This window comes from Bos grunniens, chromosome 28 (assembly GCF_055505025.1).
Source record: "Bos grunniens cultivar Pamir isolate PY7600 chromosome 28, Bosgru_T2T1.0, whole genome shotgun sequence".
NCBI classification, from domain to species: Eukaryota; Metazoa; Chordata; class Mammalia; order Artiodactyla; family Bovidae; genus Bos; species Bos grunniens.
Genome location: NC_141192.1, coordinates 18421414 through 18445470, shown reverse-complemented (window position 1 = coordinate 18445470; position 24057 = coordinate 18421414). Strand labels below are relative to the sequence as shown.

The following is a 24057-nucleotide window of genomic DNA, read 5'->3' as shown; positions in this document are numbered from 1 at the left end:
TGCTCTGAAGCTGAGGACAGCCCCCCTCCGCCAGCGCCAGCGAGGCTCATCCTCCTCCCGCTGCCCCCTGCCCAGGAGGCCACATGGCCTTCTGCAGAAGGTGCCCCGAGGAGGGGCAGGATGATTCTGGCCTTGGGGCAGACGGGGATGCACACCCTTTTATCCTGCATTTTGGCCTGTTCGCCCTGCACCTCTGAGTACACTTACCCTTTAGCGCACTGCCCCAACCCCAGCCAAAACTCTGGTGCAGAGTTCGCTGGTGGAGCGAGAAAGGGAATTAAAGCCAGGCATGCGAGTGAGATCCAAGTTGGCAGATTCTGATCAGAACAGCAGACCTTATTATTAGAAAAGTGGCCGCATGCTGGCAGGCAGGGCCACGGGGACTCTTCAAGCTTTCCACTGAGGGCAGGTTCCTTCAAACAAGGTCCCATGCAGGAGGGAGGGAGGGAGGAAAGGATGGGGGAGGGGGCATGGCCTGGATTCCTTGGGATCTTGTGGGGTGGAGCATATTGTTCCAGAATTAAGAGCTCAGGTCTCATGAATCTCACTTGGTCCCTCTGCCCTTTACATTCAAGATACCAATCCAGTACCTCTGGCCTGGGCAGCAGTCCCCTGCATGTATGGGCCTGGAAAGGTCCCTTCCATATAAAGCTTGCTGTTCGGCCACACCCACAGGCACTGTCAGGGGGAGCCTAGTCTCCAGTGTTCCTGCCTGGAGAATCCCAGGGACGGGGGAGCCTGGTGGGCTGCCCTCTCTGGGGTCACACAGAGTCGGACACGACTGAAGTGACTTAGCAGTCTTCCCGACCAGTACCCCCTGAAGCCACTTTGTTTCAGTAAGTGCCCACTGGGCTGATTGCTCAGGCCCCTAGAGGTCCAGGGCAGCCTAAATAAAGATTTGGATCCCACCAGAAATGACTATTTGCCTGGGACATAGGAATGAGGTCAGAGTGTCTGGTTCCGTCTCTGGGGATGATGGCACAGTTAGCTTTGCTGTATCCAGTGGACACCAGTGGCACCTGTGATGCACAGACACCAGGGCTGAGCTGCTGGTCAGCCGTGCACGCATCCTCATTGATAAGGCCCAGCTGGTGTGAGCTGCTTGGGGGCTTGAGCCCCTGAAGTGAGCCCAGACTTTGTGGACCACCTGTGGGACTCAAGGGCTAGTGTGGTTAGAACTAGATGCTTAGACTCCTTGATTTCCACACCCAGTGGATGCCGCCACCTGAGCAGTGGTGCCAGCTGGCCCCTGCGGGCTCTCAGACTCTCCTTATAGAGAGGGGAACCTTTATTGTCCTAATTTTTCTGAGATTGCCAAGGTTTTGGCACTTTAAACCAGCATCCTGGGAACGCTCTTAGTCCCAGACAGACTGGGACAGCTGGTCAATGAGGAGCACTGCCCATCATCTCTGATAGAGGCTTGAGAGGGGGCCCACCCCAAGGCTCTGAGCCAGACAAGCCTGGAACACAGAAGAGAAAGAAACAACAGCTGAGCTCCCACTACGTGACATGGGTTTTGCTGGGTCACTGGAGTTGGGACTCAGTGCCCAGGGACAGGAGGGGTGGGGACAGGCGCAAAGAAAGAGGCCATCAGGTGTAGCTGGGCTTCGGAAGTGTGAGATCCCCATGGTGTACTAGGGTAATGGGCTGCAAATTAGGAAAACAGAATTTGAAAGTGTCTGTCCCTCATTTACTTTAACGCAAGGACCCGGTGCACACTGTATATAATTCATCTCCCAGAAGTGCTGGGACTGGCTGTGCGACTGACAGAGCAGATCCCTCTGGAGAGATGGAGAGAGGTGTGCACGAGCAGGTGAGGAGCACCTGCCCGCCTCGCGCCCTCTCCTGTAGACGAATAATACACACCTCTGCTAGCAATGGAACTGACAGCTCTCTAGTATTCTTTCTCCAAAGTGCCAGCTGCCAATCGGATTGAATTAGATTTCACAGGGGTTTTTGCAATACATGGAATTCACCAGCAAATTACTCTTAAAGAGGGAAAATCAATCATTTGGAGCAGAGATAAGCTGAAGGCAAGGCAGTCTCAGATTGATCCCGTCTGTGCAGGCGTGTGTGGAATTCAACAGATAACCTGGGGAGAAGAGGGTGGGATCTGCTGGAGAGAGGAACCAAGGAGGAGGAGAAGGAGGAGGGAAGGAAGAAGAGCTGGAGGTAGACGGTAAAGCAGAGAGGGAGAAAATGAAAAGGAGAAGGCGAGAGGGGAGGGGAGGAAAGCAGGAAGAAGAGGGATAGAAAAAGAAGAAAGAAACGATGGAGAGGGAGGGGAGGGGAGAGAGGGAAGGAGTGGACAGAGTGAGCACGAGAGGAGCAAGAGCAATTGGAAAGAGCACAGAAGGCGATAATAATAGGGCCTTGGAGAATCACCCGGTCCATGCTCCCCATTTCGCAGGTCAGAAAACTTAGGTCCAGAGAGACAAAAGGGCCTGCCCCAGAGAGGAACAGCAGATCCAGAGAAAACCTCAGATCCCTGGTTTTCCTGACCTCAGGCTCACGATGCTCAAGGGTCCAAAGCACACAGAAATTTGGGACAGGGGTACAGGTGGACGGAGAGCCTGAAACGAGGCCTGGCCTCCACTCTGCTGCACCCTGGGGACTCTCAGGCCAAGGCCGACTGGGACAGCTGGTCAACTAGGGACAGGACTCAGCACCTCGATTCAGGCCTAAGTGGTGGCCCACTCCCAGGCAGGAAAAGCTGAGGTTCTGAGCCAGGCAAGCCTGGAATGCGGAAGAGAAAAACACAGCAGAGCTGAGTTCCCCCCGTGTGGCGTGTGTGGGCTTTGCTGGGCCCCTGAGTGGGAGGGACACAAGGAAGCAAGGTGGCTGTTCGCCCAGAAACTACCAAGGAGGTGCCAGCGTCAGCTCTCCTGGATGGAGACCCGGAAGGTCCCCGGGGGTGGAGGCAGTGGCAGCACACGGCTTCTCCCCACTGTCCCCTGGACTCGGACTTCACAGCGGGCTCCCACTGCAGTGGACCTGGGGTAGCTGCCCCCCACGGGCAGGTGGGGCCAGAGCAACTGGGTGACCCCCTAAATGTGGGGGCTAGAGGGAGAAGCAGCAAATTCTGAGGTGAAGGGGCGAGGAGAGGCCAGCTCCCTGCCAAGTTTACTCTGGCATGTCTGATTGGAGTTAATTAAGTGAAAGGATGGACAAAGGAAGTGATAAAGAATACATCTTCTGTGGACTTTGATTTTCTGTCGCTCAATAGCATGGATTAGACAACAGGGCACAGTGGGGGAGGGAAGGAGACCTAGGGCCCCTTGCTTACAGCCAAGCCTTTGTCCTCTGCCTGCTACCTTCACTCCTGGCCAAACCAAGGTCTAGAAATCAGCCCCACCCCAGGAGTACCCCCACTTCCCTTCTAGAACAGTAATAACCACTCTCCTTTGTTGAGCATTTACTCCATCCCAAGCACTTGACTAAGATTTTGCAGCTCACCCACAATAGCCCTATCAGGTAGGCTTCATTCTTCCCACTTTGCAGATGAGAAAGTTGAGGCTCAAGGAGATAAAATTGTGCAAAAAAAAAAAAAAAAAAGTCACACAACTGGAAAGGGTATTACCTGTATCTGGGCTCAGGTCTAACTCCAAAGCCACCATTGAAGTTTAGGGTCTCATACCCTGGAATCACTGGTCAGAGGGCTCTTCCCTGGCTGGCACAAGTTTTGGACAGGGCTTCTGAGAGGGTGGCACTGACTCCGTGGGCCCATCTCCACACTCCAGATCTCCGGCCCCCTTCCCACCTCAGGGTGTCCCACCAGCTCACAGAGCTCTCTCTGTGCCTTTGGAGTGGTCCCTGGCCCTTCTTCATTGTGACTCACAACACTGCGAAGTCACCAGTCCCCCCTGCATACATGTGACCCTAGTCCTTCCTCTGCTTCTGGAAGGAACTAAGGTCCCCTCCCAGGACACCTTGTGGTTCATAGGATGGATGAGGGCCCCCTGGCATTTGGGTACAAAGGAAAAATACACACAGGCTCCTGCCATTAGGGAGACTCCTTTCTTAAGCAAGAAAACATAATCCACAAGTCACCCACCAAAACCTGGTAAGGCAGAGAGACGACACTGCTGCTTAATCCTATGGGTTATGCTTTATTCTCCCCACTTCACAGATGAAGAAACTGAGGCTCCAGTAGTAGAAGGTCACACTGCTAGGAAGCAACAGAGCCTGTTTTCCCAACTCTGAAACCTTCTCCCCACTACATTACACCATGGATCACCAACCCGGCCATAACCCTGACCAACAGCAGAGGGAGATGAGCATCCCCAAGGGGCAAACTGGTGCCACCATCAGCCGGGAAGTGCCTCAGGATGGGGAGAACCCAGCAAGAGTCGGAGGGATGAAGGAGCCTGGGGGCTAGGTCAGGCCTTCCTCCTTTGGGGCACAGGGTCATCTGCAGAGGGAAGTACCGGGGATGACTGTGGGAAGCCACATCCAGAGAGAAGTCAGGTGCAGCTTCAGGACACAGGACAGCCCCAAGCAGGCATAGTGGCCTGACAGGGCAGAACCCGCTCCCCAGGAGGAGGGAAGGGCCCTGCATATGGCAGCTGTCAGCCAGTGTGAATCCCACCCCGGCCTCTGCCAGGGTTGTTGTGAACACTCAGTGAGCTAATAGTTGGAATAAACTCTCAATACGTAGTTGAAAACGACATTGGGTCCACCATGGAGCCAGTGGTAGCCGTGGGAGCTGCAAAGAGGTGAGGCGAGAGCGTCCCTGCCGGGCAGTGTCTGCTCTGACCGCTTTCAAGGCCAGCCCTCCACTTCCAGGAGGCAGGGGGAGGCAGCCCCTTCTGGCAGCAGCTGATAACTTGGGCCAGGGGCTGGCGTGCTGCCCTCCACGGGGGGTGGCAAGACTTCAGTCACCAGGAGCAAAGCAAATCATAGCTGGCTGCACGGGGCTGGGGGAGCGAGGAGTGATTTCATGCGTCCTTCTCCCTCCAATAAATAAATAAAGCCGAACTGTCGCAGCCCCACGGGCAGCCAGGCGGCTCCCCAGCCTGGTGCGGGGAGGGCAGGCGCTGCTGCTCGGCTCTGGGACCCGCGGCTGCCAGCTATCAGCCTTCTCATCGCCTCTCCCAGCTGGAAAAGAATTTAATCCACCGGGCTCCTCTCCACACACACTGGGACTCCTTTTGATGTTTCTCTTTATCTTCCCTCCCAACAAAATTGCCCCTCGACAGCTCCAAGAGGGCCTCTTGCCTCTCCCCACCTCCCTTCTTCCCTGCCTCACCAAGTAGCCTGGCAGCAAGCAAGGAGCAAGGGCGTGGAGGAGACCCGGCCAGGACTGGGAGGAGCAGGCGTACCCTCTGCCCTCTGACTGCCCTCCCCTCCACCTTCTCCCTGATCTTGGGAGAGGCACGCTTTGCCCCTTGGGCCACACTTCTGACATTTAGTGAATATAGGAAGGGTTCTCCAGTGCCATCTAATGCCAGTTCTTTGCACCCATGAGGACAGTGTTCTGGAGAGGGAGTGATATGCAGGAGACCAGGAGAGCAGGGTGGTGAGGGGCTTAGGCTCTATGAGTCAGTACTGACCCAAGCTGTGCATCTTGAACAAGTTACCCTTTCTGGCTTCAGTTTCCCTCTCTGTAAAAAGGGGTGGACCGATGCCGATGTCAGTGGGATGTCATGAAGATTCTGGTTAAGGATGGGAAGCACATGGGGGGGGGGGGGGGCTTGGTGTATGGAAGTGGCTGTTCTTGAAGGCTCTGGGCCAAAGGCTGTAATTCATAGGGGGTCTGCACCCACTTAGTGAACCAGCTAAGAATCCCATACACACATCCCAAGGGACTGAGAGTCACAAGCCAAGTACCTCTTGGCAGATTCTGGAAGGAGCAGGCTGAGCATTTGAGAGAATTTAGCCAGAGGGGTCCTGGGGTCTCAGGACAGCCACATGAGGGGTCCTGCCAGCTGCAGGATCAAGCCTAGTGCACTCCCAGCCCGTGGTGGCAGATCAAGGGCAGGGGAGAGATCTCATGCCTTGAGACCCAGAGATCTCACCTGAAGGGGCCAGGAAGCTGTGGGGGATAGGGGCAGTAAACCCAGTGCTCTTACCTGGCCAGGTGCTCGCTCTGCATCTGCACTGAGCTCAGCACCACCTTCCCAGGTGTCCCCTCAGTCCCTCTGTGCGCCATGGTCTCAGCCCCACTCCGTCCTCTCTCCAGCCTCTCATCCACCACATGTCGCTGGTCAGTTTTCTCACTGTTCTGACTTGCTCTGCACCCTGCCAGCAGCCTTGCTGTGTCCAGCTGATTCTCAAACGTCAGTGTGTATCAGAACCCCTGGAGAGTCTGCTAAAACAGTGCTGGGCCCCACCCCCAGAGTTTCTGAGTGTGACCGCAGATTGTGCATTTCTGACAAGCTTCTGGATAATGCCGCTGGTTCCCACAGCGCGCCAGGAGAACCGCTGCTCTCTCTGAGTAGTCCTCATCCCTGGGTGCACGTTAGAGCGAGTAACCCGAGAGCAGTACAAGATCCTGATGTCTCATCTCCTTCACCCTGATTTCTTTGGTCTGGAGTGCAGCCTAGCCATGGGGGTACTTTAAAGCTCCCCCAGCGGTTTTGATGTGTGGCTGGTGGGTAACCGCCACTCCACGCTGCCCTGCTCGCCCTTCTGGATCCCTGCGGGTGCTCCAGGCTGCCCTCCCTGTCCTGCCTGAGGTCTTCCCTGACTGTGCAGCATGGTTCGCGAAAGACCGTCAGAAAATGCAGCTTCCTGGGCCCCACCCCTGAGAGAGTCTGACTCAGTGGCCCAGGACATCTGTGTTTCTTCTCTAGCTCCACTGGCAGTTCTGATGTGCAGCCAGGTAAGGAGGGCTGTGCGGATGTGATTTGCACTTGGCCGCCAAGTTCATCTTCCTTTTTAAACCCTGATGTCCCCACTGCACATGGACACAAGGCCAGAGCCCTCCAGATGGTGCCTGCGGTGGGCCTCCAGGAGAGACACAACCCCCTGATACCCCAGCAGGCTCTCCAGTTTCTGTACGCGAACCCTTTGCAGTCAACTCGCTTGTCTGCCTCATTATTAAGTATTCATTCCCCTCTCCACGCCTTTGTTTAGACCAGTCATTCTCAAATGGTGGGCTCAGACCAGCAGCAGCAGGAGCATCACCTGGAACTTGTAAGAAATGCAAATTCACGACCCTCCCCCTGCCCCCACCCCCCGCCCCAGACCTACTGAATCAGATGTTCCTGGAAGAGGGACGGCAGCAGTCTGTACTTTACCAAGCCTCCAGGTGATTCTAATACACACTGAGGCCCAAGGACTTCGAGTTTAAAGCCACTTTCTCCACCCGGAATCCATTTTCCCTTCATTCCTAAGACAACCTCTCTCGGGGCAGCCCACTTCCGCTGGGGTTCTCTTAGATTCGGCCCTGGAGTGCTCAGCAATGCCATCTCGGTTTGCTCAGTCGACTCATACTGCTGGCTGAAATGCCAGTACATGCCCCTCTACACCCAGGAGCTGCATTTGGGGGACGCCCACGTCAGGCCCCAACTCTGCTTCCCTTGGTCTGGAAGGCACCCGGGCCTGCGCACCGGGCTCTTCTTATCCTCACTCTGCTGCCCACCTCTGTGAGTTCCATTTCTTCTGGAGGCGTTCCGAAGCTCCAGTGTTCCTTCACGTCCATCATGTGGCCCTCGGGAAGAAGCTCGCACAGGGTAATGGGTGAGGAAAAGCTGCGGAAGCCCCCTGGCATCTGAGCACCTGCGGTGCGGCCTGCCTGCTCTGCTGTGGCTTTGCACTGCCCCAGGGATGGGCGGCGCCTCGGCTCCCGCGTCCCACCAGGACTACAGAGTGTTGTTCTTTGGTCATTCTGGCAGAGTTCACTGGTGTGCGGTGAGCGTGTGCTGTGTGGCTGCTGTTCGTATTGTCAGCTCTTTGTACAATTGTGAATCAGGCTTCACAACATGGTTTTAAGTGGAAGCACGCTACTGTGTGTGTGGAAGAGGCAAGCCAGAGATCACAGTGCTTATATGTGCATGGATTTCCTGGGGAAAGATACTAAAGATCAGGGTGTGGTCGTCTCTGGGGAAGACTCTCCAGTGGTGGGGACAGTGGGGAAAGTGTGTCTGTCGTGTGCCCTTTACACTTTTGAACTATGTGAAGGCTCCCCACGTCTGTTACGCTGTGGACATTTTCTGTGTTAGAAAGATTAAAACGTGACAATGCTTGGGATTGTTTCCTCCAGGGGTTCTGTCCAGGCTCCTGGGAGTAGGACAGAGGGGCATGGCCCCTCCTCTCCCAGCCTCGCTCTCGGTCAGGAGGGAGGGAGCTCAGGTAGACAGTAGCCCAGCCCCCTCCCAACTTTGTGCCAGCTTCCTCTGTGTCCCCCCTCCCCAGGTGTGGGGCTGCACAGACCTCCCCACACGCCAGCACCTGAGTGCACGCCCCCACACACCCATCCCTCCTTGGCGCCCCCAGAGGCCATGGCCCATCAGTTGCAGAGGGGGCCATTCCTCTGGAGCAAGTGTGCTCCCGAGGTCCGTCTCGGCCCCTCTCCCTTACCCTGACCTGGGACCTCACCACGTTCTCTCTGATTCCTTCCTCCTCTCGGTACCTTTCCGGCTTCTTCTCTGTCTCCATGCCCTTTGACTGACCGACTCCCTCTGATAGAACCTGGTAAGTGAGCCTGGGAAGGGCGGGGGCTGGGAGGCACGGTGGGCGGGGGGCGGGCTGTTGCTCCACCTGCTGCAGGAGCAGTTCGGAAAACCGCACGCTCTCAGGGCCAAGGTGCATGCGGGAGAGGTGTCGATGCCAGCTGCCCGGGGCTCTCACAGCCTGCTGGCTTCGGCCATTAGTGCCCCTTCGGGCATTTCACTGGTCCCCTCCATCTGACGGATGGATTCTACGCCAAGGAGTCCAGGAAACTCCACAGCCCAACATGGCCAGAAGAGCATTGCCCGCACGATTTGCGGGATCCCTTCTGTCCTGGGGGCCCTGGAGGGCCCACTGCTTGCCTGGACCCCAAAATTGGCAGTGCCTTTATTTCACCAATTTGTAGTTGTAGAAAAAACTCAAGAGACCTAGGGGTAAATGTTAAAATGTCCTCATTGCACAAGTGTATCTGAGCACCTAATGGACAGCTCTGGGGGCATCAGGCTTCCCTGAGGGGGTCCTTTCTATCCTTGCTGGGACCATCCTTCCCTCTCTGGCTGTGTAAAGGCTTCCAGGTTGCCTGGATGCCCCTCTCAACAGAAACAAGTTCTGGAAGGAAGCCCCTCGACAGACATATCCCTGGGCAGCCCAGGAAAGGGGTGTGCCTCCCTGCCAGCCCCCAGTTGCACAGAGGGGCTGTGCTGGACACTGGGCCGGGGGAGGGTCATGCAGGCTGAGGAGGAGGAGGCATCCTTCTGGTGCTGAGAGCCTAGCTCAGGAACCCATTGGGCTTCTCCTCACAAGTGGAGAGGGGCTCTTGACTACTTCCAAACCATAGGCCCCGTGCTGAGGTTTGAGGTGGGGGGTGCTAGTCTGGGGGTTAGTTCCCCCCATGCAGTAGCCTGGATCACTTTCAGAGGAAGCCAGTCTCTGGGGTCAGTAAGCCCTGTCTCCCGCCTTCAGTAGTGGCTCCTCCCACTGATCTGGGCGTGGGTAGCATGGCGATATCACACCTCCTGTGTGAGGACAAGCCAGGTGGCGTCTGAGGGCTCCCTGGGCTCTGGCCCTGATTGGAGTGATCAGAAACACCTGACCTAGAGTGAGGCCTCCTTGCCTGAAACCATGGCCTCTGGCTGCTGGGTTCTGGCAGAACCAGTGAAGGGCCCGGCAACTCTACACTATTTGGGATCCTGTGTCCTCCCGGCCACCATGGCTGGCCACAGAGAGGGGAATACAGGGGTTCACTTTGCCACTCAGCCATCTGGGTGGTTCCTACTGCACATGTAAGGAAGGCAGTATTCCCCCTGATTGACACAATCCAGAGAGGGGATGTAGGAAAAGCAGTTGCCAGCTGCAGCCCTCATGCCCTCTCTGGTCCAAGCTGACCCTGAATGCTTACTTGCTTCATCCCCCTCCACTCCCTTCTGGCCCTCTTCCTTTTCTTTCTACCATCTCCCTGCTGGGTCTTGCAGATACTTCCCCCAGTTAGTGTCACTGGAACAGAAGAGGGAGTGGGAGATGGAAAATGAATCAAACCACCCAAAAGAGATATGGTGGGCATCTGATGGGCTGATAAAGGCAAAAAGAATTGGAGGAAATTTCCAGAAGGCCTGGACATGGGCCGGAGGGCCAGGGAGCCAAGCCGGAATCACACAGGGGAAGCCAGACCACTTTGGGGTGGGGAGTTGACAAGTCCTACTCTGGTCCCAGCACCTCATCTGCCTCCCCTGCCACCCTGCTCCTCCAGCCGCGCTCCGAGCCTTGGCTTCCCACGCTCTGACTGGTTTCTTCTCTCTTCTGACCCAGGGCCTGAACAGCATGTTCGAGGTGTACCTGGTGGGGAATAACTCCCACCACTTCATCATCTCCCCGACGTCCGTCCAAGGGAAAGCAGACATTCGCATCCGAGTGGCAATCCCCCTGGACTATGAGACTGTGGACCGCTACGACTTTGACGTAAGTCCCCTCACCTCTCCTTGGCTGGGAGGGGGATTTCAGGTGAGGCACGGGGCAACACCGTCCCCTTAAATGTCCCCTACTCCTCTCCCCATTCTTCCCTGTGGGTCTGACCTAGAGAAGCCCACCGAGCTGTGGCAGGGGCTGGCCTGGGCCTCCCCTTCTCAAGGAGGATGAGGAAATGTCCAAGCATTGCGTGGAATTTTATTAGGTCCCATCACAGTCTCAGAAGCCCATCGAGAGCCTCTGCTGCCCAGCCTCAGCCAGTCCAGCCCCCGTTAGCCCCTGCCTCCCCAGCAAATTCTGTGGCCACCCTGGCCCTGTGAGCACTCATAAAGGGATTCCCAGGAGCACACATCTGGGATGGGCAGTGACTCAGACAGGTGCTCTGGGTTGGGATGGGTGGAGGCCCCAGGGGAACTTATGGGAACGAGGGCTCCAGGAGCATACAAGTGCTCACTGGTTCCTTGCTCTGCATACCCAGCTCTTTGCCAATGAGAGTGTGCCTGACCACGTGGGCTATGCCAAGGTGAAGATCACCCTCATCAATGAGAATGACAACCGGCCCATCTTCAGCCAGCCACTGTACAATGTCAGCTTGTATGAGAATGTCACCGTGGGGACCTCAGTGCTAACAGTCCTGGTGAGTCCTCTCTCCCTTACAGGGCAACTGAGCTCTGGGGTCAACCATCAGGAGGCGTCCAGAGGGATTTTGCCCAAGGAGTGTGGGCAGTTAGGGGAGAGGGGGAGGGGGTACCCCCAAGCCCTCAGAGGTTGTGGTGTTGGTGTATTAGAGCATCCGGTTTCTTCATGATGAGGCTTCCTTGGCCAGGGAAGCAATGTGGAAAAGGCACCCACCTGGGAAAAAATGAAGTTGGGCCCAGGGTTAGTTTTCTGCCTTGTCCCTGAGAGATGGTGAGCTTGAGTGGGCCGGGAGCCCTAGACCTACCTTCTAATGGGGACAGGTGCCAGCCATCTTTCAGGAGGGCAGTCCTGTCCCTCTGAGCGTGGGCACCACAGAAGAATGGGCTCCTGGACCTCCCCAGCTGTCTTGCTGGGACCTTGACAGGGGACCCTCCTGGTGTCCATTTGTATCAGTCAGGACTTGTAATCACAAGGGATAGAAACCTTTAACTGGCTCAAACAAACAAACAAAAAAAAGGATTGGCTCTTGTAACTCGAGAGTGTACGTGATTTCAGGCATGGCTGTATCCAGGCACTCAGTTGAGCAGGAATCTGACTTCAGCACTGGCCTCTGCTTCTTTGTATTGGCAGAGAGGCACACCAGCACCCCTAGGCTCACTTCTTACCAATTTATCAACCCCAGTGGGGGAAAAGAAATGTTCTTTTTCAATAGTTCCAGCAAAACTCCCAGAGCTGATTCTCATTGACTCAGCTTACTGGGCCACCATAATTCTGATATACCAGAGATGGTCATGCTCCCCCTAGTAGAGTCAGGGCGTGGGTCAGCCCCATTCAAATTACATGGGCTGAGAATGGGACAGGGGCCATTCTACAGCAGCCTCTGTTATCAGAACAAAGAGGGTTGCTGAGCAGATCAGTGGCAGATGTGTGCTACACAGGCTCAGGGGCTTGCCCATAGTAGGTGCTCAATAAAACTTAGAGAGTTTAACCTGCTGCTGCCCCTCCCTGCCCACTGAGGCCCCCAAAATTCTTGCCCTTCTCGCTGAATTCTAACTCCAGGCACAGACATTGCCTGTCGATCCCAGACCCCCTACTCCAAAGTGTGTTTACTCTACAGACAGATGGTATGAAACTGTTTTCAGCCCCCAGGTCCTTCCCATCTGACAGTTATTAATTTTTCAAACAGATGTTTAGCTAGGCAGGCCGTCAGACATAAACAGTAAGTCTGCTGCGGCTGTTTTCTTCCCGGATGCTTCCCCAGCCCGTGGCTCCACCGGCTTTCACAGAGTTGCTCCTTGCAATCAGTCACCTGGTGCTTGAGGCCCCATGGGCCCTCCTGCAGCCTCTAAGGGCCCCACAGAGAGCAAGGCCAGGGGCTCTGGCCTTCTGGACCCGAAGAAATCCTCTTCATCCCCCCAGCCACCTTCCAATGTCAGGGTGAAGGACACCCAGGCAGCCTGTCTCTCACAGGGCCTGCAGCCATATGGATGTACTGTACCGCAAGGAGAATGAACAAACTGTAGCCACACTGAACATGGATATATCTCACAAAAATATAATACTTCAGGGGGGGGCTCTACATGAAAGAATACTTTTTGTATGATTCCCTAAGTGTAAAATAGATGCAAAATGGATCTGTAGAAAAAGGGATCAGCATAGTGGTCATATGGGGCAGTTCTGATGTCATAGGATGTTCAGGGGAAAGTTCTGATGTCATAGAATGTTTTGATTCTTCATCTGGGCGCTGGTCACATGGGGTGTGCTCTTTGAAAATTCATAAGACTACACCTGTGACTTGTGTACTTTTCTGCATATTATACTTCAGTAAAAAGCTTATACAAAAATTCATATATAAGGCCCAGGCTTAGCAGGTGACGAGGGATTCCTTCCTGTCACTCTTGCTGGAGAAGAAGGGTCTTGCTTTGCAGTCCCCATCTCCCGTGGCCCTGGCGAGGGCTGAGGGAGCCTAGGGGGCAGGGGTGGGGTGTGAGGTGTAGGGTGGCACACCTCTTGGCTGATGCGCAGCTGCGGGTGCCGAGGACTATGTGTGAAGCCCAGTTCCATCCAGGGTTGGCACTGGAGAGTAGGTTCTCACACTGGGTGTCCTCAGGCACTGGAGCAGTTCCTGGGCCTGCACGGACCCCCTGCCCACTGCCTATGACCCCTTTTCCAGCCCCTCTGGATGTTTAGCAGATGTGTTCAGCCTCTGCGGCTGCCTGAGGGTCTCCACTCAGGACTGGCTCATCTGGGCTGCCTCTAGTTCCTGAGTGTGTCTGTCAAGCCCTTCGCACCTTCCTGTCACAGCCCCAGCCCCAGCCCCGGGGTCTGTGGAATTGTGCAGCTGTGAGGGGGTCGTTTCACCCCGCAATAAGCTCTAGCAGCAGGACTCTGTGTCTGAAGGAGCTCAGGTCCCGGAGTGAAACCATGGGCCCTGCCTTCACTGCGTACTCCTCTACCCTTATCACCTCTAAGAGCCTTCATTTCCCATCTGCAAAATGGGCATGATTCCCCCCACCAAGGCTGCCATCAGTGGGTGTGAATGACAGGCATGAAAGCACCCCCTGGTGACCCCCACTCACTGTCACCCCATCTCCCCCCAAGGTCCTTCCAGAGCTGCTAGCAGGTGGCAAGTTCCGCGGTCACACCCGCCATACCCACTGCCCTGGCTTCTCCCACCCTGCCCTTCTGCCCTCGGATCCAGTGTCAGCCCAGTCTCTCCACCTGCTTTGCTCCAGGAGGGGCTGAAGTTACAGCCACCTGCTCAGAGACTGTGAAATTCCTTCTCCTTGACCTTTTCTGGGATGTTATTAAAATGTTTCTTGGGCAGATATGTCAGGGGAAAAAAAAAAAAAACTATGAAGAAAGGGAAAATGTTTTAATTTGCACTGAAGGCCAGGGCAGAGCCTGCTGCAAGGGGACTCTCTGACCCTCACTGCAGCAGGCATCCCAGCTGGGATGGCATCTCTTCTTACCTCCCTGCTCCCTGAACTTCCCTCACCCCAGGTTTTGAGACCCTTACAGCCCCCAGCTCTAGAAAAATGAGCTTCTACTGGTGGAGGGGAGAGGGCAGGAATGTAGCGGTCACAGGCTTGACCTTGAGCCCCACTCTGAAGGGTGACCATAGAGGGGAAGGCTGTGTAGGGGCACACTCACGACCTGTGTTTGCTTGTGGGCATGTGTGTGCATGTGCACAGACATGTCCTTGTGTCTGTATCTTTATTTGTGTTTGCAACTACATGCACTCAGATACGTGTATATAGCACGTGTGTGTACGGTGCTGATGGCTCCCCATCCTCTGGGTGGTGTGGTTTCTTCTCTCATATCCCCAGCCTGCTCTGATTCTCACCTTCCAATCCTGCCTCCTGACCTAATAATAATAGGACTTGAGTAGAAAGACTGGGGTTTCTACCTAGGATTCTTCTGGGCTTCAGGCAGCCCTGTAGCCTTGCTGATGGGTACTTGGGTGCTGGTGGGGTATGTGGGTGCTGCTGGACAGTAAGAGAGAAATCTAAACATGCATGGAACAAATGTTTTCTGAATCCCTACTACTGTGTCAGGCACATGGCCCTGAGGATGCAATGGTGATGTGAGTCTTGCTGTCATGAAGTTTATAGTCTCTTGGGAAGGCCTGATGTTAGTACTGAGAAGTGAATCTTTATATTAAGCATTACTGGCTGTGTGGAGAGATCAGGGGGCTGTGAAAACCTGTAACAGGGCACTTGGCCTTGGCTGGGCCCGGGGAAGGCTTCCCTGAGGATGTAGCAGTTGAGTAGGCATTAACAGGTCAGCAAACGGAAGGAAGCACATTGGAGAAAAAGGGAGTAGCATGTGCAAAGGCCCTGAGGCTAGAATGCAGTGAGGGGCGTGTGATGTATAAGGAGGTGGAGTGCTGCCCCTCTGAGGTGGGTGTGAGGGGTGGGGGGGCCGTTCAGCAGTCTGTCTTCCTCCTGAGTTGTGCCTACTCCAGACGCAGCCACTGGGCTGCTTTCCTGATAGTGGAGAAGTCTTGTGTTCACCCATTCACATTCTCTTACTCCTTCCATCCTGGAGGCCTGTGGCTGGCATTTGGGAAACAGCTGGCAGAAAGGAACCAGACTGGCCTCCTGTAGTATGGAGCTCGTGCCCCCAGATTTACTAGCTCCGTATCCCCAGGGCAATGAGAGGAAGACACTGAGGAGGAGCAGCAGCCAGAAGGGCAGGTCTCATCTCACTTTCTTCCCTGCTCCGGGGATAGGCAGTGCTCAGCAGAGATGGGCAGAGGATGGACTGTTGGACAAGACAGGAGTCTTCCCTGGGCAGGAAACAATGCAAGAAGGAGAGGTGCATAAGGGCCCTGATGGGGCAGGTGCGGGGCCCAGAACCAGCTCAGTCTGCTACCCAGGGGTGGGTTGCCAAATGCTCCTGGCTCCTCTTCCAGCCCACCCCTGGGAGGCTGGCACCGTCTCAGGCAGGTCCTTGAATCCTGTTGTTGTGGACCAGTCACTGCTTCTCTGGGATGTGGTCAAGAAAGTCGGCCTGCCTGTATTGCCTGGGTTGCTGGGAGGCTTCAGCGGAGTGGGATGGATGAAATAGTTAAGGGTTTACAGACCTAAATTGCGGTTCTTACTGTCACTGGCCTTAAAGAGCCCCATCTGGGCGCCCTTCAGCCTGTGTCTAAGCCCAACTCTGCCAAGATGGGCCTGTTTCCTCCCCTGCCACCTGGAGAGGTACCCTGACAGGATCCTACCTGGGAGTGTTGTGACAGTTCGGTAGAATGGTGGGTGAAGATGCTCGGCGCTGAGCCTGGCCAGGAACACTCAGAAAATGTCAGCAAGTCATGCTGGCCTCCTGGTTGAGCTGATGGCACCAGGACTCAGAGTCAAGGCTCTGCCCCCAGAGAAGCCATGTGACCTTGGCATGTCCCTGAGCCCCTGGGGCCCCAGTGTCCTCGTTATAAAGCAAGATGGTGGGGCCAGTGCTGCTTCAGGGCCTTCTGGTTCCATGAGGCTTCATTCCAGCTCACTGTGCCTGAGAGGAAGGGTTGATTTTTGCTGTCCAGTTTCACTTCTGGCAACATAGACCTGCTCCTGTCCTTCGGGGGTCCCTCACCCACCCACTGTTCTCTAGAGCTCCCTTGCCTGTCCCTCCCTTGCCTCCCTCTCAGCCCCCATCTGGAAGTTTGGTGATGATTCCAAGGTGGTCACTTCCCCACTCCTGGAGCTCACCAGTTTTCCCTTGTCATCCAGCCTGGCCTCCTTCCCCAGCAGCACCAACAGAGGCAGCCCTGCTGCTGTGGGCCCCTGCTCCTCCTCCCCTGCCCATAGTGAGCGACACTGGCACCAAAAGGGAAAGGTGACGTGATGTCACTGCCCCAGGCGGACCCTGGTAAAGGCCAGCCTCGGTCCTGGAAGAATTGAAATGCAGCGTGCCTCTTCATCAGCCTCTTCCCTAGCTCTGTGATGCCTGCAGGCTCAGGGCACACCCCCTCCCATGTTGCTAAATCCAAGGAATTTAACATGGGCCTCACCCCGGGTGCTGGGAACTCGATGGCCCTGCAAGGTGGTCTGGAAAGGCCAGTCCCCTGCCTCGGCTTAAGTGATGCTCCCTAGTGCCCCTGGCCCCTCGCAGAAGGACTTGCTACTCTGCAAGTGGGGGAGATGCCTCCCAGCTGCATCAGTACCTTCAGGAGGGAACCTTAGGAGCAAAACCTGGAAACCAGAGAGACCCAGGTTGAAATCGTGCCCCCACCTTGCCATCTCTGTGACCCTAGGCAGATGCCTGGCTGCGTCCAATCTCCAGTCCCCAGAATTTGCTGTGGGGATGATAGGAGTAGTATCTGTCCCAGGATGAAAAGAGGTCCATTTGGATCGCTTACCCCCAGAAAGCTTGAGTGGCTGGCAGCTGTAACAGCTAGGACTGTTATTTGTGTTCTTATCCACCATAGAATTGGGGGCTCAGTGGAGCTTCAGGGAGCACTGAGGAATCCCTGCCGTGAATCACTTGCCGTGCTTAAACCTGGGTCCTGGGTCCTCTGTCCTTGGCTCCGACTCCACTGGACAGTGGGTCCTCTCAGTGGACACTCTGGCTAGTTCTTGCCTGTGTCCACTCTGGCACTCAGACCGCAGTGTCAGGTAACAGAAGACAGATGTTAAATGAGGATGCAGGAGGGCTGAGACTCAGAGGAGCCCACAGCAGGTGAGACAGGAGGATGGGCTCCTTGTGAGTGCAGACTGGGCATTCGCTTGGGAAGCTGGAATTAGGAGAGCCCCACCCTAGGTTTGATGCTCTGCTGTCACCATCTGGAAATTGTTCCATTCTGAACAGGGGGCCTTGTATTTTCATTTTGCATTGGCAAGTTATGCAGATTATGTAGCCTGTCCTGGCTACGGGAACTCCACAGTTCTGTGCACAAAGGAGCTCCATGGTGGTCCGCTGTTTCTGTCTGCCCCCACGTTCCAGCAGCACTGCCTCAGTAATCACTTGCCATGTGCCGTGCTCCAAGCAGGGGCCCACCAAGCTTGTTTCGGTTCCAAGGGCTGAGTAAGAAACCGTCCCACACTTGGCTGTAAAAAGCAGTGACCGTTTTCTTACTTTCGTGGATCGGGTGGGTCAGGAATGTGGACAGGGCAGCAGGGGAACCCTTCTCTGCCCCTCCAGGTCTGGGGGTGACTCCCGTCTCTGTCCAGTGCCTGGGCTGCTCTGGCTGAAGTACTGGCTCAACTGGACAGTGTGTCCCGAGCTCCTGGCTGTGGTCTCTCCACATGGCCCAGGCATCTCAGACACGGTCTGTAGTGGGAGCCTCCCAGAAGAGGCCTACAGGGAATGAGTGTCTCAAGAGAATCGGGCGGAAGCCGCGTGGCTTTTTGTGACCTGGCCTAGAGGTCACCCACATCATTTCTGCTGAATGTTGGTTGTAGTGAGTCACCAAGGCAGGTTCACACCTAAGCAGAGGAGCTATAGTCCCTCCCCAGCCGTCAGTGGGAAGAATGTCGTAGAATTTGCACAAGCGAAGGTGCCTTAGACCCCCTCGGAGCTCACTCCAAGTCAGCACCCCTTTCCTGAAATACTGCAGGTGAGCCTGGTGCCAGGAGAGAGCCAGTTCCCCCTCCTCCTCCAGAAAGGAAGAAGGAAGGTAGGTAGGTTGCTCAGTCATACCTGATTCTTTGGGACCCCGTGGCCTGTAGCCACCAGGCTCCTCTGTCCATGGGGATTCTCCAGGCAAGAATACTGGAGTGGGTTGCCATGCCCTCTTCCAGGGTATCTTCCTGGCCCAGGGATTGAACCCAGGTCTTCCACGTGGCAGGACAGTTCTTTACCACCTGAGCCTCCAGGGAAGGGAAGCCCTGCGCAAACACAAGCAGAAGAGCACAAATAGGAACCCTTCCAATATCGTCTTCAGCCTGGAAGAGCTCTCCACCGACAGGGGAAGGGAGAGAAAAGAGAGTAACCCCTGGTACTCCCTGGCTCATAAAGTTCCAGCGCTCTAGGCCCGGGTCAGCATTCAAGGCCCCCACACCCCAGCCCTGAGCCGCTTTCCAACCCTCGGCCCCACTATATCCCTCACACCCCTTCTCTCCTCCTGCCCTGAGTCCCTAGCCTCCCTGCATATCCCTGCAGGTCCTCACAGGGCTCCTGACCTGGCTTTCCCTCCCTCCTGTCTGAGACCATCAGAAGCCTGCCAACCCTAAGAAGCAGCTCTTCTAACGGCGGCCTCCCCACAAGAAGCCATCTCCCTCTGTGATGGGCACAGGCCCACCTCCCCCGAGGCCATCCCTGTCCTCGCCAGCTCCCTGCATGCCTTGCGCCTGCACCTCGCTCTCTCTGGCTGTTCTCACCGTTTCTGTGGGGCAACATGGTTAATGTCCTCTCCTGCCCACTCCACAGAGAACTTCCTGAAGACAGGTTCTCTCTGCCCGGGTGCCCCCCTGCCTGGGGTGTGTGGCACAGAGTAGGTTGGACTCCCGTGGTCTGGAGTGTCTAGGGCAGCTTCCTCGAAGGAGGAATGGAGGCAGCAGTCTCATGAGGGAAACTGAGGCAGGGAAAGGGTAGATTATACACCCATGTTCACCCAGCAAGTCAGGGGCAGAGGTGTCTGTCTGAATCCGAAGCCTTGTAACTTCTGTTTCCCTACTTGTGCCAGGCTCCCAAACACCTGCTCTGGCGATAGGCACTGGGGGAACACTGCTGGACAGGGAGCCCCGAGGCCTGGGCTCTTAGACCCCGACTTGCCCTGTGACCCTGTGCCAGTCTCATTCCTTCTCTGGGCCTTGGCTTCCTGCTCACTCCAAGGAGGGGGTAAGCTGGATGCCCTCTGATTATCCCTCCTACATCAGGCAGGGTCTGGGGTGCAGGGGGTGCAATGGCCACCAGATTCGAGGGTCGCTTAGGCCTCCTTGTCCTAATCAGGGCATGTGATTACAAGGTCAAGGCTGAAATGTGCCCCGCCCTTCAGCCTCCCCCTGCAGACAGGTCTGCTCCAGCTGACCTTGCTGCCTGGGCTGCAGCTGATGGCGCTGGGTGCGCCGTGAGCCTGTTTCTCCCCTGCAGAAGCCTCCCCACCACCCCCTCTAGAGCAGAACTCTGCTCTCTCTGGGGGAAAAGGGACCTCTACTATATTCCTTCACACCCCCAGATGCATCCACCATACTCTTTCATTCAATGACTGTTGATCAGTGGCCTGAAATGACAGCAGTGAACGAGACAGACCAACCTCCCTGTATGTGCAGGGGCGAGAGAATAAGGAAATCCAGAGTGTGTCAGAGAGGGACACGTGCCATGGGGAGGGTATAGCCAGGGGCAGAAAGTGGGGAGTCCCAGCTGTGGCATTGTTACCTGTTGCACCAGGTGGTCAAGGAAGACGGGTCTCTCACAGAAGGTGACAATGGATGGAGCTCTGAAGGATGGCAGGGGGAGTCTGAGTTGAGAATTCTGCAAAGAGCTGCCCTAGGCTGAGGGAGCCACAGGTGAGAGTCTTGAGACAAGAGCCTGGTGTAGGTGAATACTCCGTGAGGAGGGAAGACCAGAGGAGGTCAGGAGGTCACCCTAGGATGGGTGACTGCGCTGAAGGGGAGCCAGATGAATCATGGAGGCTGCTGTGTGGAGCGCAGGCCAGCAGGAGAGGGAGTCTCCCAGGGCGCAAGCGGGGTGACCAGGTGAGAGACGACAGCTCCAACAACTCAGGTGGCAGTGGAAATGGAGCGAGGTGGAAGATTCGGGAGCCCTTCCTCCGTGCTCCCTTCTCTCACAGTCCCTGCTCAGGTCTGGACAGAGGCCCCACCATGCTCTTCCCCAGACCCAGCAAGGCACGCCCATCTTCATCCCACCTGACTGCCAGGTGCCACCTTCATGAACACTGAAATGGACAGACAGCCCTGGGCTGGAGCCCTGCCTCAGTTTCTCACCAGCAGGTTGGCTTCAGGCAGGTTACTTACTGTCATTGAGTTTGGGTTTCCTCCTCTTTGAAACAGGGAGAATAATTCCCGTCTCAGGAATGTTGTAGGATGATGCGTGTAAAGGTGCCTATGCATAACAAGTTGTTGGTACCAGCCTCTGCTGCAGGCCAGGCGTCCCGGGTTATCCGTGCCCCTCTAGGATAGTTGGCCTCTCCCTGTTTCTGATAGCAGTGTTTCAGGTCGATTCTATCATTGCATAGAGTTGGTGACAGAAATTGGCAACATGAATTATCAGCAAGTCTGGGCGATAACACCACCCAAAGGTTAGACCTCATCCAAGTTCCTTAGCAAAACCCAACAGAGGTGAGCAGGTCAACACAGGGAAGAGCGGAGGCAGGACTTCCTGGCAGGTGGGTCCCCTCAGCTGCCCTTCCCCTTCTTCCTGTGCCCCCCACTCTGCGCTCTCTCCCCATCTCTTCCTGACACCCCCTCACGGCAGGCATCTTAATTGATCTCATTGTTCTCCAGTCCCTAGAGACCTGAGACTCCAGCTGTGCTTAAACAGAACAAAATCTCTTCCAATTTCCCCACCATTTAAAAGAAAATTGAATTCTTTATCTGCAGCCTGGGGAGGGGAAGAGAGGTTAGACACACACAGGCACACACACACACAAGCACAGGCACACGTAAACAGTAGTCACCCTAGTCCGGCTCCCAAGCTGTCGTGGAAGGTCTTCATAGGCACACCATCCCCCATTCGGGGCGGGGGTGTCTAAACTGTACTTCTGGGCCCCTTTAATCTGCTCTTCGTTCATCTCCAGTCAGCAGGGCCAGGCGCTGGGAGGAAGCTGAGCTGGTTGATGGTGATTGACGGCTCCAAGTTCCTCTGTCTGTCAGGCCTCAGTGCTCCTCTGGATGTGTTTATCTCTTTAATCTAAATATCAATCCGTGAAACCCAGAATGGGATGGAATGAGAGGTAGGACAGGCGCTAAGGAGAGAGAGAGAGAACACAGCTGGCTGCCCACTGCCACCCTGGGCTTCTGGAAGGAGCCTTGACAGGACTTGTGGTTGGAGGCCAGGGGCTGCTGCCTCTGACTGCCTAGAGCCTGGGTCTGGATGGAGAGCCAGGGCTCCCCCAGCTCGGCCCTTAAGTGGATTGTCCCAGACCTTGTTCAAGGTCCAGCAGTTTCCTGCCATTTAGTCGCTCGACTGCTTGATTTTTGGCAAATTGATCTAAAGCCTCGTTTTCCATCAGGCCTCTCACGCCTCTCTCACTGGTGCCTCCAGAATTCCCATCCTTGACAGGAACAGCTATGTCTGCTGCTGACCTTTGCCCCTTTGTCCAAAAAAAAAAGGACACTATTGTTCATCATCACAGACCTGGTAAGCCCATGCTGTAAGCTTAGTGTATAAATGGCAAGCACTTTACAGCATGCTATGTGCCTCTTCCTGGACCCATTGTCCAGAAGAAAGAAACGGAAGCCCAGAGAGGTTTAGTAACCTGTCCAGGGTCAGCCAGCAGAGCAAGTGACCAAGCCAGGATTCACACCTGGATCTGCCTGATTCCAAAGCCCTGGGGCCTACCTCCCACTTGCTGCTTGTCACTATGAGGTGTCCATTCCCATGCTGAGCTCCAGCCTATTGTTGAAATCAGCTGTTTCCAGAGTCCAGAGAGATGAGCCCAGCCTGCCCTCCAGAAGCTGGAGCTACGTCGTCGCTGGGTGACCTTGGGCAGGTCCCTGCTCCCAGGGTCTTGGTGTCCTCTTCTGTAAAATTAAGGGATTCTGCTGGATGCCCGCAGGCTGTCTGTCTGTCCCGACAGCATGCGACCGCCTACCCCTGACACTCCCCTCCTACATCAGGAACTGTGACTCCCTTCCCTCTGCTCCTGTCAGACCCCCTGCAGTAGGGTTGCTGCCGATTGCTCCTCTCAGGCACTTTCTCAGAAGACACCAGAGCAAAGAAGATGGAATGGACCCCGCGAATGAGGGGATAGTGGGCAGCTGTAACTGCAGCCGGGGCTGGAATGAGTTCATCAGCGCAGTAAAGCAAATGTCCGACAAAGTCCACCTGTATTGGGTGGGTCAGGAGCCCTGGAACCGGTCAGCAGGAGAGGGGCACAGGCCTGAAAGCTGACCCTGGAAGCAGGAGGCAGAAAGGCTGCGGGAGCATGGAGGGGGCCCGCAGAGGTTTAGGGTTCTGTTGAGCTGAGCTCGTGCGTCTGGAGTAGCCTAATCTTACTGCATCATCCTTGTTGGGGGGAAGACAGCTACAGTTCCTTTCACCTTGTTCCTGGAGTGGCTCAACGTACCATATGCCCATTGGCTTGCTTAATGTTTTTTAAACTTTTCTTTTTTTTTAATCATGATCCATAATAAAAATTACATTTAACTTCATAACCCAGAAGACACACTCACACACATCCATGTGTAGGACATAGCAATACTTCCCTACTAAGTGTGATAATACAGCCTAGTTCTTTCTGTTTTATTCTACTAGATTTCATTTTTTTAATGAGAACTTTTAAGATCTACTGTTTTAGCAACTTTCAAATATACAGTAAAGTATCATTAACGATAGTCACCATACTCTACATACATCCTCAGAACTTATTTTATAATGTTTGTACCTTTTGACTTCCTTTATTCATTTCACCCATCTCCATCCCAGCCTTTGGCAACCAGCAATGTGTTCTCTGTAGCTGTGAGCTGGGTGTGGTGGTGGTGGTTGTTTAAATTCTACTTATAAGTAACAGTATATAGTATTTGTCTTTCTATGTCTCATTTATTCCAGTTAGCTTTCTGCCCTCAAGGAGGTTCATCCATATTGTCAACAATGGCGAAATTTCCATCTTTTTATGGCTGAATAATATTCCACTGCATGTATACATCTTCTTTATTCATTCTCTCAGAGAAGGCAATGGCACCCCACTCCAGTACTCTTGCCTAGAAAGTCCTATGGATGGAGGAGCCTGGTGGGCTGCAGTCCATGGGGTCTCGAAGAGTCGGACACGACTGAGCGACTTCACTTTGACTTTCCACTTTCATGCCTTGGAGAAGGAAATGGCAACCCACTCCAGTGTTCTTGCCTGGAGAATCCCAGGGACGGGGGAGCCTGGTGGGCTGCCATCTCTGGGGTTGCACAGAGTCGGACATGACTGAAGCGACTTAGCATTCATTCTCTCTCAATGAACACTTAGTTTGTTTCTGTATCTTGGCTATTGTTTAAAAAAAAGTTGATGTCAGCATGGGAGTTCAGATATCTTTTCAAATTAGTGTTTCTTTTTCTTCAGGTAAATATCCAGAACTAGAATTGCTGAATCGTTTGGTAGCTCTATTTTTAATTTTTTTGAGGAATCTCCATACTGTTTTCCACAGTGGCTGCACCAGTTTATATTCCCAGCGGCAGTGCGCAAGGGTTCTCTATCCACCTTCTCATCAACACTTATTGTTTGTTATCTTCGTGATGGTA

At 54.8% G+C, this 24057-nt stretch overlaps 1 protein-coding gene across 6 annotated transcripts in view; it reads left to right on the top strand.

Annotated features, from left to right (window-relative positions):
• CDH23 (cadherin related 23) overlaps window positions 1-24057 on the top strand; it is a 439149-nt gene that overhangs the window by 242962 nt on the left and 172130 nt on the right. For all 6 annotated transcript variants that reach the window (XR_015156859.1, XM_086382172.1, XM_086382174.1 and 3 more), the window contains exons 12-13: window positions 10420-10569; window positions 11054-11212. Coding sequence is in view for 5 of the 6 variants with exons in the window: in XM_086382172.1 (XP_086238298.1) it covers window positions 10420-10569; window positions 11054-11212 (309 nt within the window). In the remaining variant the exon portion in view is untranslated. The remainder of the gene's footprint in view (window positions 1-10419; window positions 10570-11053; window positions 11213-24057) is intronic.